The 17,937-nt window shown below is 45.0% G+C and overlaps 1 protein-coding gene across 13 annotated transcripts in view; it reads left to right on the forward strand.

The window, feature by feature from the left end:
• SLC8A3 (solute carrier family 8 member A3) overlaps positions 1–17,937 on the forward strand; it is a 168,138-nt gene that overhangs the window by 59,268 nt on the left and 90,933 nt on the right. Inside the window, exon 1 of one of the 13 annotated variants that reach the window (XM_070377644.1) lies at positions 15,495–17,514. The exons of 10 other annotated variants lie outside the window; for them this stretch is intronic. In XM_070377644.1, coding sequence (XP_070233745.1) covers positions 17,426–17,514 — 89 coding nt within the window. In that variant the 5' untranslated portion in view covers positions 15,495–17,425. Of the gene's footprint in view, positions 1–15,494; positions 17,515–17,937 lie in introns of those variants that run through there. 2 more of the 13 variants (XM_070377648.1, XM_070377647.1) reach the window with 2 other exon arrangements.

Raw genomic sequence — 17,937 nt, forward strand, 5'->3', positions numbered from 1 at the left:
ATCAGGACCACTTGTTCCAGCCTGTTGAGCAAAGGTTATTCTGCTTGAGCTGAGAGCACAAGAAAGTTTAAGCATCACTTTCATCCTGTTGTTTCTTTTCTCTTCCTTCAAGGCCTTGATTTTTGGCTTAAACAAATGGCAAAGGCCACTCCGTGGCAGGTACCAGATCAACTTTGCCTTGGTTTTATTGCCATGCTAGTGGGGAAGGAGGCTCCTCTTTGTAAAACTTCAGAAGACATCTGTTTGGTTTGGAAGATGGGAGGTGGGGGCTGTAGCTGGAGGAAGAAAAGATTTTCTTGCTCATGTTTTCTCAGCATTTATTGAGTGTCAACCCTGGCAGTAAATGAGACTCAGAAGATAGCAGTCAGTGATAAGCAGAGAGGCCAAGGGTGTTGCCAGAGGAAGGCAACAGACAAAGTGAATTGTTGGCTGGCCCCACAAAAGGTATTAGAAGGGCTCATGCTGTCGTGTGGTGAATCCCCAGATGTCCCAGGATGGGACTGTGGCTACCTGAGCTCCTGCCTCCACTGTCTCATCCCACCTCCCCTGGGACTGACTGACAAACAACGCTCATTTGCTCACTGAGGCCAGGTATTCAGCAGCAGAGCCAAGAGCTGAATTTGTCTGGTCAATCTAGATGCTCCTCTCTACACCACATTGCCAGAATCACTGCCTCCAAAGGCTGTCCTGAGATGAAACTGGAGGATGAGACAAAAGGCCTTCTGTTTCATCCACTGTTGCCTCCTGGGCTACTTAGAGCAGCAAGTCAAAGCCACTAGCGCTCCGCTTGCCTGCACACACTGCACACAGACAGGGGAGCCCCTGTGGCTGGAAGTCTGAACGTCTCGACTCTAGTCTCAGCTCAGCCTCAGATTCCTTGTGCTTGGCAACCTGATTTCTTCATCTGGAAAATGAGTTGGCTCTTCCATAACTTAAAAAAAAAAAAACTACACTAGAATTTTCACTAATAAATTGAAATAGTTTATAAAGCAAGGGGCCAGACCCCTAAATATAACAGTGAAGGCTGCAGCATTTCCTGAATTTGCTACTTTCTCTGCTGGAGGATTTTCTAGCTTGGTTTTCTCTTTCCCATTCCAATCCAACAAGGAGTGATCACCAAAAGAAGGCAAGCTGAGTCTTCCGTTTTATTTCCTTTCAAGCAAACAGATACCATGGAAAAAGCCAAGGGATCCAGGGATCCAGAGCCCTGGCTCTGCCATTAACTATGTGTGTGCCTTGTCTGAACCAGCTGTTCTGACTCCAGCTTTTCCTTTGCCTGATGACCAGGCCATCTGGGCGATCGCTAATCACTCTTTCCCCTACCGGGATGAGAATTTGCTCCCATCCTGAGAAACTTTTCCCTGGGGCCTTCTATCCCTTCTCCTATTTGAAGACAGCCTATTTTTTGTTTTGTAAATTAGTTCCTTTGTATCATTTTCTGATCCACATATAAGCAATATCATCTGATGTTTGGTTTTCTCCGTCTGACTTATTTCACTCAGTATGAAAATCCCCAAGTCCATCCGTGTTGTCACAGATGGCACCATTTCATTCTTTTTAATGGCAGAGTAATATTCCACTGTGTTTATGTACCACATTCAGTGGGGATGGGTCGTGAGGAATAGACTGGGAGTCTGGGATTGACATGTATGCATGGCATGTTGTATTTAAGATGGATAACCAACAAGGACCTTCTGTATAGCACAGGGAATACTGTTCAATATTCTGTAATAACATGTATATGAATAATTGCATCATGTTGCTGCGAGCCTGAAACTAGCACAATTGTTAATCGACTATGCTCCAGTGTAAACTGAAGAATTTTAAAAAGACAGCCCCCACCCTCTTCTTCCTGCTCTGTGACCTTGCTTTCTCTGCTGCTAAGTCACTTCAGTCGTGTCCGACTCTGTGCGACCCCATAGACGGCAGTCCACCAGGCTCCCCAGTCCCTGGGATTCTCCAGGCAAGAGCACTGGAGTGGGCTGCCATTTCTCTACCACCCATCTATTCTTTCTCTTATTCTCTTATCACTTATCACTTAGTGTTTATCACTTCTGAACTCGCCATGATCTTTGCTTCGACTGTCCCTGAATTTCAATGTGTTTCCACACAAACACAGGGACTTCCTAAACAGTCACAGACTCTGTCACATTCAGTAACTGACAGATTTCCCAGGAACAAGCGCAGTGATCTCAGAAACCCACAATTTCACCCCATTTCAGCAAGAAAACTCAGCAGCCCTTGAATTACACTGTTTGCCGTTAGGAGGACCAATGTCTGAGTTTGCCTGTCTTTCCCTATCATTTATATTCTACCTGTATTTAAAAAACCTCTCCTGTGGTTGAGCTCCAGCTCCACTGATTGAATAAGGTGGTTTCCTGGGGCAGATGGACCAACCCAAAATACCCTGCAGCTAGATTGCAGCCTGAATCCCTATGCCCCTGTGAACCCTGTGGTCTAGCTTTTATTATATTCCCCTTACTGATGAAGAAACAGCCTTGTTGGATCTACTCCAGGCCACACAGTTGTGTGGAAGCTGAGTGTTCCACTAAGCCCCGGTGGACCCTGAAGCATCGCAGAAGCTCCACCCGCTCCCGCATCATTTCAGCTCCACTCCCACCTTCAGCTCCCATTCAGACATCCCCGTCTCTGCTATGGCACCTCCTGCCACCCTCGGCCCCCTGCAGTCTGACTTCTCTGAGATCGTCAAGGCTGCTCTGCTCTGTTCGACAGTGCTGATCACTGGCCTTGCGGAAGTCCCTCACTTGTGTGCGCTCCGGGACAGAGCAACCTCCTGGCTCTTCTCTTCCTGTCTCTGTTTTGTTCATTGGTAGCTTTTTCTCCATCATGCATCAAAATTGATGTTCCTTAGGGTCTCATGTTGCCTCCTTTCTGTACAGTCTCCATGATCCGTGTCATCCATCCAGCCTTTGCCCACAACTTCTGTACTGACCTGACTCTCCAGCTCTGGCCATATGTTCCATTGGTGCGAGGCGTCTCTCCCTGAAGGTCTCACAGACGTTCCTCACAGCTACGATCCCCGTGAGACTGTCTCTTCCTCACCCGATAGCATCATCCTTCACCTCATCCCTGGAGCTGGAGTAACCTGGGATTCTTGCAAGCCACGCTTGCTTTGCTCTGCGTCCAATTAAACACCACGTCCTTCTTCCTAACAACTTTTTCTCACAGACATCTCAGGATAGGCTCTGCCTCCTTCGCATTCACCTATCATTACCTCTATATCAAGCCTCCATCATCACCATCTTTTTATACTGCAGTAGTATAAACGGTGGAGAAGGAAATGGCAACCCACTCCAGTGTTCTTGCCTGGAGAATCCCAGGGACGGGGGAGCCTGGTGGGCTGCCGTCTGTGGGGTCGCACAGAGTCGGACACGACTGAAGTGACTTAGCAGCAGCAGCAGCAGTATAAATGGCCTTTGTGTCTTTTTGCCTTGAATACCCTCATCCCATTTCTTGCCCATAAACTCCTACCTGTCCTATAAAACTCAGCTGGAAGTTACCTCTTCTGGGAAGTCTTCACACAGACACACACATACACACACCTATACACCCTACATGACCCAGGCTCCCTTGGGTGACCTTTCTTGAATGCCAGACCCTAAGCTACTGTGTACAAACCTCCATCTTCCCACTCACACTGCTTCAGAGCTACCGGTTCATATGTTTGTCGTTCCGGTCAGAATGTGAGGACCATTACTCCTGCATCTGTGGTCCCCAATCTGATGCCTGGAACACGGCAGGCACTAAATAAATGTTTTAGAGGATAAATGAGCAGGTACACCAAGTGCAGAGCAAATCTTTAGTTTAGATATCTGGACATAGTTTTTTTTTGTTTTTTGTTTTTTCCTCTCTTTTATCTGATGTTTAGTCTCTTATTATAATTAGCTGAAACACTTGACTGGACCATGCAATCTAGAGCTCAAGAGTGCTTTAAGACACATCAGGGCAGGAGAAACTATGTCATCTGATTTCTGGTCCATGTGAGTAACTGTCTAGATTTTAGTTTTTCTCCAAATCGTGGATAAACAGATGAGACCTCCTCCTACCCACCCCGGGACACAACTTTTTCAAAGTGAGATTAGCTAATGGGCAGAGAATAATAATGATAGGGAATAACCTTCACATGTAGTGGTTATATGTGCCAGGCACTGTTCCAAGCATGTTGTATAGTTAATATCATTTGTTTAATCCCCACAACATTGAGATGAGTGAGGTACCTTTACTGTCCCATTTTGCAGATGAGGAAACTGAGGTACAGAGTGATTACATAGCTTCCCAAGGGAACATAAACTGTAAGTAGCACACATAGATATTCACATGTTTAAATAGCATTAAGTGCTGATGAGACCAATTCTGCAGACTGTGTTCTCATGGGCCAATTAGCCTCACTTCATTCATAACCACATTGCATCTTGAGAGGGAAGAAAGGGAAAGAGAAGGTTAGAATTGCTATTTGGGCACACCTAGTAGGTGTCGAGAATAGCTTTAAGGGTTTTACAAAGATCGTCTGATTTGTCTCTGACCAGATAGATGCTCCTATTTTACAGATGGAGAAACTGAGACTAAGAAAGGTTAAGCAACTTCTGAAATTGCCTAGTAAGTGGCAGAGCCGACCTGGAATGCAGGCCTGTCTGATTGACAGTGCTCCACAGTCAGCCTTCAAGTCAGACAGGGTCAATGCATGGGAGCAGAAAGGTGATTGCTACCCAGTACCAGAAAATACAAGTATGAGATGTTGGTTTTGTGGGTCAGGATAGGCTTGAGTGTCCTGCAGTAACAAAGAATCCCTGAAATCTCACTAGCTTCATATAATAGTTTAGTTCTTGTTCACTAGAATACAGAGCCCAGTGTAGGACACACTGCCTTCCTTCATCTCGTGGCTGCTCCACCAGGAATGGACAGCCTCCAAGATCACCATGGAGGGGTAGAGAGAGAGAAAGAGAAAGAGGGAGGCACAGACTCTCAACTGCCTTGACTTTGACTTGACACATTTCGCTTTCAACTACAGTCCTTTGGCTGAAACTGGTCACATGACCCCATCCAATGACAAGGGAGGCTGGGGAATGTAGCGGAGGACGTGGAGATGAGTGAGCACCAGCCTGCCCATGCTTCTGTGGCATCTACCTCTTATCCCCAAGGGCTCTTAAAGGGTGTGGAAGGTGTGAGCCTGGAGGTCTCCTGGCATGTCTCTATATCTTTCCAGCACAGTATTCAGGGCTCCTTCCTCCTCTGTGAAGGTGAATCCTGTATAGAAGAGAGACCAGAAAGTTCTCAAGAGAACAAGTTTGTGAAATACAAGTTGATCTTCTTGCACTTTCAGGAGAGAAAATGCAGTGACACTCACCTGTGAAAGACACTGCTGTGTCTTCATTGCCCAGGAGTCAGGAGAGAGAGTAGGGCCTGGAGAAGGACCAGGGGAGATCCAGGAGGGGAGTGGGAGTGAGGATGGGGATTCCAGCTGCCGTCACTCCACAGCTGAGTCCAGACTCTGCAGCAGAGAGCAATCCTCTTTTTATTAAGGCATAGTGCCTCTTTCAAAATAATTTACAGCACACAACCAAGCCTGCTGTGCGACATCACAATTTGTCATTAAAACTCCATTCCTCTTGCCAGAGTAAATGAGCCATTTACAGCCAGGGAGCCAAGATGGACTGTTGTTATTTTTTCTGCTTTTGTTATTATGAAGGTTCACAGCTCTTCTCAGACAAGCCCTTGGGGATTCCCAGAGGAAGTGGCTTGACATTCAGGTCAATTAGCGAGGCTTGGTGTGGTTTTCTGGATGTAGGTAACAGCCTTGCAGAGACTGCAGTAGACCAGATGTGGGTTCCCCCGGTGTGATTGCTGACCCTGAGAAGTAGTCCTTGTTCTTACGCGTGCTAACAGGTTTCCCTGCTGGCTCAGACAGTAAAGAACCTGACTGCCAGTGCAGGAGACATAAGAGACGTGGGTTTGATCTTTGGGTCAGGAAGATCCTGTGGAGGAGGGCATGGCAACCCACTTAGCACACATGCAGCGCAGGAGCACACGCACACATGCACACACACGAGCTCTCACATGTGTATACACAGGACACAAAGAAACACAGGGAACTCAGCATCTCTGCCTTCCCAGCTGTTAGCGTGGTCATACCTCCATTAAGGGTGAGAACTTGAAGGAAGGTTATCAAATCTCTAAAACATGTGCCTAGATGGGCTCAGAGAGTGACCTGCAAATGTCTTAGGGTGTGCAATTCTTTCCCATGGTCTTCTGGTCTCAAAATCCCAACCCCGGCTGCTGTTCTTGACAGTAGGTCAAGATCTGACCTAGACGAAGCAGGGGGCAGTCAAGTAAACGAGTTCATCAGCTATTCACTGAGGGAAAGAGAGTGGGAGGATTCTTTGGGTGGCTGGAGGAGATGCTGCTAGTGACTGAGGAGAAAGAGTTGTCCAGGGGCCTGATGGCAACAACTCTATCTTGTTTATCTTTGTACCCGACTCCTCCTCATATGCACACTGTCCTGGCAGGTACAGAGAAAATGCTTAATGAAAACCTCTGCATCTGTTGAGATGAACATAGGATTTTTATTCTTCAATCTGTTAATATGGTGTATCACTCTGATTGATTTGCAGATACTAAAAAATCCTTGCGTCTAGGGGATAAATCCCACTTGATATATGATACTTTTAATGTATTTTTGGACTTGGTTTGCTAGTATTTTGTTGAGGATTTTTACATCTGTGTTCTTCAGTGATTGGCCTGTAATTTTTTGGTGATATCTTTGGTATCAGGGTGACTCTAGCCTCATATTAATAGAATAAGTTCAGAAGTATTCCTTCCTCTCCAGTTTTTCAGAATAGTTTCAGAAGGATAGGCGTTAACTCCTTTCTACATGCTTGGTGGAATTCACCTATGAAGCCATCTATCTGGTCCTGAACTTTTGTTTGTTGGTAGTTTTTAAGTTGCTGATTCAATTTCAGTACTTGTAATTGATGTGTTCATGTTTTATATTTCTTCCTGGTTCAGTCTTGGGAGATTTTACCTTTCTAAGACTTTGTCCATTTCTTCTAGGTTGTCCGTGACAAAAAAAAAACCTCTTGAATTGAATTATGCATAAAGGATGTGATTCTTCCCTCAAGGGATTTCCTCCTTTCCAGTTTTCCAGAAAGCACATGCCCTTCTACCTCTGCCTTTTGAGGTCTGGTCTACCTTGCAAAGCCACTGGCCCAAATCCTTTTCTTTAAGTAAGACTACTGAGTCAATACCAACCTCTCTCTTTCCATAACAAAATCTGGTTTACTTGAATACTTAACTGTCTCCTCCACTGGCCTCTGGACTTCCTGGGTCAGGGAGCATATCTGATTGATCCTTAAATCTTCCACAATGTCTAGTACAGTAGCTGGAGTAAAATGCTCAATAAATGCATTAAAACATTAATGAAGCTCACAAAATGCTCTAGCTTATGAGTCACAAAACCCAAAGTTCTCTAAACTTTTTCTTCTGCTTAAAATAAGGATAATAATTTTAATACCCACACACAATTGCTGGGAGGATTAAAATGATATATATAAAACTCTTAGCATAGCAATATTAGTTACAAGATAATGGTAGCTTCTAGAGCAACTCTTCTCAGCATTATTTACCTCCCCCTTTACATCCAGGAGTCCAGATCACAGTGGCCAAATCCCAGGACCCCATGTTTTCTGTAGGTGCTTTCCTTCGAGTATCAATAAGGTGATTTGGGTTCACACTATGCTCTGTTGAACTCTCATTTCACTACTCACAGGCACCGAATGTGGCCTTTCCAAGCTTGAGCTGAGATGGGCTTGTGAGTAGAGATTTAGATCTACCCTGTATAGGAAGGTGTTTCTTCCCAAGGTCTGTCTGGCCTAATGTAGTTAGAAATGGGTATTTTGGCCCAGAGCCCAAGCCAATAATGGGAACCACTACATACAGGCAGCCACCTCCCATTCTCACTACCATCTCCTACCTATGCCCATAGCTACAACAGAAGCTAATTCACCTTGTGATAACATTGACAGGTGTCAAGGCACCATAGTCTCAGACTCTTTTGGTGTGTCCTACATGAGTTTTTAAACCAGTAAAGAAGCAAAAATTTTATACCCACACCTATCGTGAAAAGCAGGTGGTAAGGGTGGTAAGAGCTAAAATAAAGGTATGAAACACCTTTGCAGAGCAGGAGGAACTGTACAGCCTGAGGCCTGGCCCCTTGATTGGGAGAAAGGAAACACATTAAAAGAGGCCACCATATAGCCATAGCCACCTTCTCTGGGTTGTTCATGGCTGTGCTTTTGTACTGCTTCTTCTAATATATTCTTATCATAGTCTTAATAACCAGCAATGTCACCGCATTAACTTAAAAATGCTAAGAGTCACCACTTACTGGGACAGTGTGTAGAATGGGAGATGACTTCATTAAAGAAGGGAGTCTTAAAGAAGAAATAGGGCTTTGTCAAAGTAAAATGGAAGGAAGGATATCTCTGGTCAGGAGAAGGAATTGCAGGGCCTACTGAGGAAACAGTGAATAGTGCAATGTGGCTAGATCAGGGTGCAGAGTGAAAGAACCTCAGAGTCTGACCGAATTGTAGATAGTCTTGACAACAGCTGGGCTTCCCTTGTGGCTCAGCTGGTAAGGAATCCACCTTCAATGCAGGAGACCTCGGTTCAATCCCTGGGTTGGGAAGATCCCCTGGAGAAGGGAACGGCTACCCACTCCAGTATTCTGGCCTGGAGAATTCCATGGACTGTATACTCCATGGGATTGCAAAGAGTCGGACCCGACTGAGTGACTTTCACTTTCACTTTGGCAACAGCTGCAGGGTTTGGACAATACTCTATAGGCAGCAAAGCAATTGCAGAACTCACTTTGAGTAAGAGGACGACGAAACAAAACAAAAAGATCTTTGTTTTAGAAAGGTTAATCTGGTAGCAATATTGAGGATGAATAAGCTGCAGCTCCAGCACCAACTCGGGGGCCTGGGCACCCCTGACCAGGGCCCAGACCAACTGTTGTTGCCTGAGGGCCCCATGAACAACATGAACATGCCCGTGAACTTCTCTGTGCTCAGCTGCCCGCAAGCCGCCCAGATCGTGCCCCAACAGGGGCAGTACCTGCAGCCCCCTTCATGGGGTACACCATGCAGCCAGGCTTGGTGCCCATGGCCCTGGTGCCCTCGTTCCTGGACGGGCTGCAGACAGGCAGATCCAGACTCCCTTCCCTCAAACCAGCAGCGAACAGAAGATGTACCCAGTGGTGACCGTGTAACGCAGAGTGTGGCCAGAGTCCTGGACCAGACAGAGGCCAGCGGCAGCCATGGGCTTGGGCAGGATTCTAACCTGGAAGTCCCTGCCAGGTGGTGAATTTACGGCACGGTTCTGTTGGATGGCTTCATCTGCCCCCAAACTGTATGAACACATCTTTCTCCAAGTGGGCGTTTCTAGGTATGTTTAGGTCTTCCCTGGTAGTTCAGCTGGTAAAGAATCTGCCTGTGATATAGGAGACTCCAGTTCGATTCCTGGGTTGGGAAGGTCCCCTGGAGAAAGGATAGGCTACCCATTCCAATATCTTTGGGCTTCCCTGGTGCATCATATGATAAAGAATCCACCTGCAATGTGGGAGACCTGTGTTTGATCCCTGGGTTGGGAAGATCCCCTGGAGGAGGGCATGGCAACCCACTCCGGTATTCTTGCCTAGAGAATCCCCATGGACAGAGGAGCCTGGTGGGCCACAGTTCATGAGGTCACAAAGGGTCAGACTTGACTGGGTGACTAAGCACAGCACAAGGAGCAGATGGGGAGAATCCAGAAAGAGGGTCACAGACTAAGGAAATGTCACAGAAATGCAGGTAGAGAATGAGAGAGGCCTGGGTTGTGTCTATTGAAATAGACAGGAAATGGATACAAAGGCATTCTATAAGACTCAGTAGATTTGGAGCCTGATTGGCACTGTGTGAAAGGGAAATAAAGAGACCAGGGTCAAAGATGACTCAGTTTAGTTCAGTCGCTCAGTCATGTCCAACTCTTTGCGACCCCATGGACTGCAACACGCCAGGCCTCCTGTCCATCACCAACTCCCAGAGTTTACTTAAACTCATGTCCATTGAGTTGGTGACGCCATCCAACCATCTCATCCTCTGTCATCCCCTTATCGTCCCACCTTCAATCTTTCCCAGCATCAGGGTCTTTTCCAATGAGTCAGTTCTTTAAAGCAGGTGGCCAAAGTATTGGAGTTTCAGCTTCAGCATCAGTCCTTCCAATGAATATTCAGGACTGATTTCCTTGAGGATGGACTGGTTGGATCTCCTTGCAGTCCAAGGGACTCTCAAGAGTCTCCTCCAGCACCACCATTCAAAAGCATCAATTCTTCGGCGCTTAGTTTTCTTTATAGTCCAACTCTCACATCCATACGTGACCACTGGAAAAACCATAGCCTTGACTAGATAGACCTTTGTTGGCAAAGTAATGTCTCTGCTTTGTAATATGCTGTCTAGGTTGGTCATAGCTTTTCTTCCAAGGAGCAAGTGTCTTTTAATTTCATCTACATATCTGAGGTTATTGATATTTCTCCCGGCAATCTTAATTCCAGCTTGTGCTTCCTCCAGCCCAGCATTTCTCATGATGTACTCTGCATATAAGTTAAATAAGCAGGGTGACAATATACAGCCTTGACGTACTCCTCTCCCAATTTGGACCCAGTCTGTTGTTCCATGTCCAGTTCTAACTGTTGCTTCCTGACCTGCATACAGATTACTCAAGAGGTAGGTCAGGTGGTCTGGTATTCCCATCTCTTTAAGAATTTTCCACAGTTTGTTGTGATCCACACAGTCAAAGGCTTTGGCATAGTCAATAAAGTAGAAGAATCTGTTTTTCTGGAACTCTCTTGCTTTTTTGATGATCCAGTGGATGTTGGCGATTTGATCTCTGGTTCCTCTGCCTTTTCTAAATCCAGCCTGAACATCTGGAAGTTCACGGTTCATGTACTATTGAAGCCTGGCTTGGAGAATTTTGAGCATTACTTTACTAGCATGTGAGATGAGTGCAACTGTGTGGTAGTTTGTGCATTCTTTGGCATTGGCTTTCTCTGGGATTGGAATGAAAACTGACCTTTTCCAGTCCTGTGGCCACTGCTGAGCTTTCCAAATTTGCTGGTATATTAAGTGCAGCACTTTCACAGCATCATCTTTTAGGATTTGAAGTCACTCAACTGGAATTCCATCACCTCCACTAGCTTTGTTTGTAGTGATCCTTCTAAGGCCCACTTGACTTTGCACTTCAGGATGTCTGGCTCTAGGCGAATGATCATACCCTTGTGATTATCTGGGTCGCGAAGATCTTTTTTGTGTAGTTCTTCTGTGTATTCTTGCCACCTCTTCTTAATATCTTCTGCTTCTGTTGGGTCCATACCATTTCTGTCCTTTATTGAGCCCATCTTTGTATGAAATGTTCCCTTGGTATCTCTAATTTTCTTGAAGAGATCTCTAGTCTTTCCCATTCTATTGTTTTCTTCTATTTCTTTGCGCTGATCACTGAGGAAGGCTTTCTTATCTCTCCTTGCTATTCTTTAGAACTCTGCATTCAAATGGGTATATCTTTCCTTTTCTCCTTTGCTTTTCTCTTCTCTTCTTTTCACAGCTATTTGTAAGGCCTCCTAGCAAGATAGAATGGATAGACTTGCCTTTAAATATAATGGAGAATCTAAAAGTGGGGAATAATTTTGCGAGGTGTTTGGAGGTCAATGTTGAGTCCCATTTGGGACATGCTGCTTTGGAGACAGTAATGGGACATCCATGGAAGAATGATTTAGACCAATAGAAACATGGATCTGGCATTCAGGATAGCTTCAGACCGTTAAGTCATGATAATGGAGGTGAGATTGAAGACATGGGGGTAGATGAGGTCACGGAAGAGAAGAGTTTAGAATGAAAAGAGGCCAAAGGCTCACTCTGTGGTGTCCTTTCTTTTCATGTACCCTCTGGACCCTCAGAATATCACAATATTCACATCACCTCGTGGGTGACCATAGGCAAGTCCCTTCTCTCAAAGGATTGATTTATTCATCTGTAAAATCAGGGTTTGGATTGGATGATTCACATTCTATGAAGTCAAGTTTGGAGAGACTGTAGGAAATCAGTTGCTGTTAGAGGAAAGCCATTATGACACGAAACGGAGCAAAAAAAGTCTAGCACAGGGAAGACACTTTCTGGTGTGGTCACAGGAAGGCAGGACTCATCTTAACCCATTGTCATCACTCTCAGAAGCCTTCAGCTACCACTGACCACACTTACAAGGAGAGAAACCATTAGAATTGAGAGTTAACCCCTTAGAGATGGTCAAAGAACTCTGGTCTGCAGTACCTGGTGATAAAGTGCTACGATGCCTGAACGGGTTCAGAAAGGCTGCCTGCTCAGCACGTGGTGCTCAGACATTTACCAAGGGCCCATTCACCACGTTCTCTGGATGGACCTGGTATAAGCTTCATTCAGACTCTTTCCAAGGAACAGAACATTTGGTTGTGTTGTAGGTGTCTGTGATTTACTTTGTTTTCTCTCCCCATCTCCATCCTTTCTGCCTCTTTCTAGTCTAAATCACATGTACATTACTTGGGCATGAATTTAGGAGCCATTTCTAGGGGACTAGAAGGCAGAGATGATGGGATAGGTGGAAGGTGTTTCTCGCTGCTTCCTGCTGTGCTCAACAGTTTAGGAGACATCCTGGGAGCCCTCCCCAGTGACCAGGAATTGGTCATGGCATGAATAAAATTGATAATAGGGTCAGAATGATAGCAACGCTTTAAGGTCGAAAAGACCTAGCTGGAACTGATGAGAAGAATACAGATCCTTCCCTTCCCTGGGTGCTACCTCCACACTCACTGGCAGGGTCCTGTATTAAGTTCTAGAGTGTGTGTGTGTGTGTGTGTGTGTGAGTGAATTTTATTTCCTCAATTATAGTCTGAACAAGATTTTGTGTTTCTTTGTGTTCTCCATACAGTCCCTTGCATAGTTCTAAACAATAGTAAGGATTCCATTCAAGTCTGATTTTAGGCAGCTCCAAATTTTCTACATAATTGGCTTATAGGCAACAATCTGGTTGCAATAGAAGTTTAGGAGCTTTTTAAAAACATCTTTAAAACATCTTTTTAATTATGTATTTATGTATGATTTTTGGTTGCGCTGGGTCTTCAGGCTCTCTCTAGTTGCAGCAAGCAGAGGCTCCTCTTCGCTGCCATGTGTGGGCTTCCCATTGCCGTGGCTTCTCGTTGCAGTGCACAGGCTCTAGGACCATGGGCCTCAGTAGTTGTGGTGTGGGCTTAGTTGCTCTGTGGTGTGTGGGTTCTCCCAAGGTCAGGGGTTGAACCTGTGTCCCCTGCATTGGCAGGCGGATTCTTATCCCCTGTACCACCAGGGAAGTCCCAGGGAAAGTGCCAGTTGTGCATATCTAAGAATGGGTGGGGTTTAATGACCCCCCAAGCTACCCTTACCATCATCAGTTTTCATTTCTTCTGATTCCCGGCTCATCTGATGAAGGCCTTTAGATCCCCCAATGTAAAAGCCAGACTCTGCTGGTAGAGAAACTCTTCAGGAAATGGCAGAGAAAATTGTTAGAACTTGAATGCACCTCAGATCTATGCAGTAAAACACTTTATTTTTTATCAGGTAAAATGGAGCCCCTGTGAAGTGAGTGATTTGTTCATGATCACACAGCTACTCAGTAAATCCAGGACTTATGAGATCCACTTCCTTTCTCTTAAACCGATGGTTCTTGACCTTAAAGAGCTTTAAACACCTGCTAGTGCTATATGCTTCCCAGAATAATTAAATCAGAACCCATGGGGATGAGACCCAGACATCAGTATTTTTTTTTTAATTTCCCAGAGTTGAGAGTTACTGTACTGTACTATGGGCCTCTGCTGTATTGTAGCTCAGAATGAGTTTAGAAAAATTTATAGATCAATATAAAAATATTTACTGAGTATGCGCGAAGTGCAAGGTACTGTTGAATGACTGTAGGAAAATTAGATTGGGGAAGAAAGGCCAGATCGTGGCCTAGACGAGTTTCACACCAATGGAAAAGACAAGTGATAATGAAAGGCCGCCTTCTCCCACCCCTTCCCCATCGTTCTGACAGTGGCAGATACAGCTAATTGATTTTGTTACCTTTATCTTTGAACCAAATACGGTCTCATGAGCCTTTCAGCCAGGATCTAAGCAGATATCACCTTTTGATCTCTTGACACCTGGGAAGAGACCCATTTACCACTCTTGAACAGGGCATACATATATGGCTAGAGCTGAGTGACCAAGAAGGGGAGTGATAAGAATTAAAGGAAGGATTAAAGGTTCAGGAAACAGAGAAAGGTTTTGCATGTCAGGCAGTGATCTTGAACTTTCTTAGTTGGAAATCAAAAGCTATTGAGGTTTTTGCATGAGAGACTATAAATCAGGTTAACCTGGTTACCTTGAAGGACAAAGAGGTTGGAGTTACTGAGTCGAATTGGAAGGCAATTGCATAGTGGAGTCATCAGGATATATAGGAGGCAACAAGGGCCTGAACATGAGGGGGTCATTGTGAAAACAGAAGAAGGGGTGATGGAAGAGACATTGAAAGAGGAGAGTTGACAGGACTTCATGCTGGATAGAGGGAAGTGGTGGAGAAGAGAGTGAGTGAGAGGTCAGAGGCCTGCCAAGTCTGGCCTCTGGGTGAGGGAGAAGAGGATGATGCCATTACTGAAAAGAGAGGCTGGAAGAGTCACTAGATTCAGTGGAGGGATAATCAAGTTGGGGTATCCAGAAATGTTCCCCTTGGAGAAGTCGGCTCTAAAGTGGCACCAGCATACTGAGCTCAGAGTCCTAGTTCTATCCTTTATCTACATGAAGAGGACATGAAATAGGCAAGCCTTTTAATGTCTGTTAGTTGTTTCTTCTGGAAAATGGGGCTGATGCTGTTCATCACAGGGTTGTTTCACAGATTAAATAAGACAAGCATGGGAGGGCTTTGTAAACAGTGATAAGCCCTGTGCAATTGATCGATGATGGATTCTTCTGGCTCATCCACCTGGATGTATGCTGGCCCAGGGGGACCAGAGTCTGGGAGGGAAGCCAGGCCTGAAGATGGAGACTTGAAAATACTCTTTGTGGAAAAGGCAATTAAATTAAGCATTGTTTAAGACCCATTAAATAGATATCAAAAAGAGAATAGAAATCACATAGAATGTTGAATACCACTTTGCAAAATATTCTATTTTATTTCTATCATAAAAGAAAAAAATCACTCTACATGGTTTCCTGCCACCAAACACATGATTCACAGTTTATTGTATCTCTTTCTTTCATGTTTTTTTGTGTTTAATATAAACAATTATTCATAAAGGAGAATAAGAAAAGGAGAAAGTGGCTCTGACATTAAAAATGGTTAAAATAATTCTAACCCCAGAGAATAGTCATAATACATTTTTTTAAGAAGTGGGGATAAAAATCACATACTCCTATAATTGAGAAGTCATTTAATCTAAACTATGTTTTTGGTTAAGTCTTCATCCATTATATACACAATACGATCCAGATCCTTGGCTAAATGCTATTCATGCACTGAGTCATATAATATTCCCAGTAATCCTATAAGGCAGATAGTATTACTATCCATTTTACAGATGAGGAAACTGAGACCAAGGTGTGGTATCCTGACCGAGGTCACAGAGCCAGGCCTGCCTGATGTTGGGATGCATGCTTTTAACCACTGTGCCATCAGAGTCGTCCTCACTGTCCTTGGCCTAGTAAAGCTGAAAGTGTTCCTAAGGGATGAGCGGGGAATGTGGCCCCCGGGGGTGCATCTGAGTCAGAAGCAGCTGGGAGTAGGCTGAAAATGAGTCTTCTGTGACACAGAGTAAAAGACAAAATGGGGCAGAAGGCGATAATCATTGTCAGGCTTTTTGGGAATATGTGGGGTGGGAGTGGGGCCATAAAGGTTTCCAAAGTCACTTAGAGGCGACCTGTGGCTACTCACGTTCTCCATTCACACACCTGCCCCTGCCAGATCTCTGCTGTGGCTCTCTTCATGGCTATCTCTGGCTTCTTTAGACAATGGGGTGCCCAGTCCTCCTGTCATCACAGGGTAGGGATTCAGCTGTGCCAGTGGAGACAAGTAAACCTCTCCTTTTCATTGAGTCTGAGTCTTTAAACAGAGAACCCTACTCCAGCATCATTTGGAATGAACCTTGGGCCATGGCCTCTTTTCTTGGCAGCTGGGAAGTCCTGTGAAAAAAAGAGTTGGAGGCTGGGGAATCACTCCCAGCCCCCGCAGGAATCAGAAAGGCTGACAGGATCGCTTTTCCACAAACAGCCTTCCTGCCTTGTTGGAAAGAAAGCCCTCTCCCCAGCTCTGCTCCAAGGCAGCCTCCTGCAGAGCATCCATAGCAGCGCTGAGCCGTTCCCATGGCAACAGAGGAAGGGGCTTTTTGTTTCCCACAGAAGGTTGAATCCTTTCAAACAGAAGGTTGGCTAGTAGACTGTTCCCCACAATCCACAATCTAGTGTTTTTTGGCTGCATGACTAGTTTTGGAGTTATGGAGTTTTAAACATAATTAAAACAGGTATAATATGTGGAAGCTGAGGCTGAAAGGCTTAAGGAGGCAACTAGTCTAGAAGTTTCTCATAGCTGCATGTTGTTGTTGCTCAGTCGTTTCCGACTCTTTGTGACCCTGTGGACTGCGGCAAGCCAGGCTTCCCTGTCACTTTTATTTTAGATTTTTTTCCCTCACTATCTTCCCAAGTTTGCTCAAACTCATGTCCATTGAGTTGGTGATGCCATCCAGCCATCTCATCCTTTGTCGTCCCCTTTTCCTCCTGCCCTCAATCTTTCCCAGCATCAGGGTCTTTTCCAAGGAGTCAGTTCTTTGAAGCAGATGGCCAAAGTATTGAAGTTTCATCTTCAGCATCAGTCCTTCCAATGAATATGCAGGACTGATTTCCTTGAGGATGGACTGGTTTGATTTCCTTGCAGTTCAAGGGACTCTCAAGAGTCTTCTCCAGCACCACAGTTTGAAAGCATCAGTTCTTCAGCACTTAACCTTCTTGGTTATCCAACTCTTACATCCATATGTGACTTCTGGAAAAACCGTAGCTTTGACTATATGGACCTTTGTCAGCAAAGCAATGCCTCTGCTTTTTAATATGTTGTCTAGGTTTGTCATAGTTTTTTTTTTCCCCCAAGGAGCAAGCATCTTTTAATTGCATGTTAGAGCTATAGATTTAAACCTGCTTAGAGCAACACTCATCAGAATCTGCAGGGGTGTCATGAAGAGGCTCCAGCTACTTTAAAAGCATCCTCTAAAAAAGTCCAGAAGTTTCAAAGCAAGAAATGTAAGTGGCGATGCAGTGGAAAACACTGACCTGGCCCCTCTTTGGGGCATAGAATGGGATGCTTTTTCAAATTTCCCTTCTTTTCCAAGGCCATGACTCAAGATGACTGGCATAGAGGGCCCGAACCTGACCTCATCTTCAGGTAAGTGACCTTGGATGAGCTATCTGATCTCTCTGGACCTTCGTTTCACTTGTAAAATGAGGGCATATGAAATAACAGGCTCCTTTTGGGTTTAAAATGCAGCGCTTTGAGTTGCTGGGGGAAAAAGACATTTCCGAATTGTTACCATGTTGCATACTCTGAACTGTTCCAGAATGAACACCTTTCTTAGGATATTTGCCTTGTAAAGTAGTCCTTTTCTGCTTTGTCCTATATTATACATCGAGGTATATGAGGCCTATAATTGGCCATGTAGGAAGAGAACACTGTACACAGTCTGCCTCCAACATGCCTGAGTCCAGGACAGGCCAATCCCCTCTAGACTGATCCCCTTGAGGCCAGAGACCATATCTTAAAGATCTTTGCCCCCTCCCAGCACCCAGCACAGTGCTCGATAATTGTCTG

This window comes from Bos mutus, chromosome 10 (assembly GCF_027580195.1).
Source record: "Bos mutus isolate GX-2022 chromosome 10, NWIPB_WYAK_1.1, whole genome shotgun sequence".
In the NCBI taxonomy this organism is placed as follows: domain Eukaryota; kingdom Metazoa; phylum Chordata; class Mammalia; order Artiodactyla; family Bovidae; genus Bos; species Bos mutus.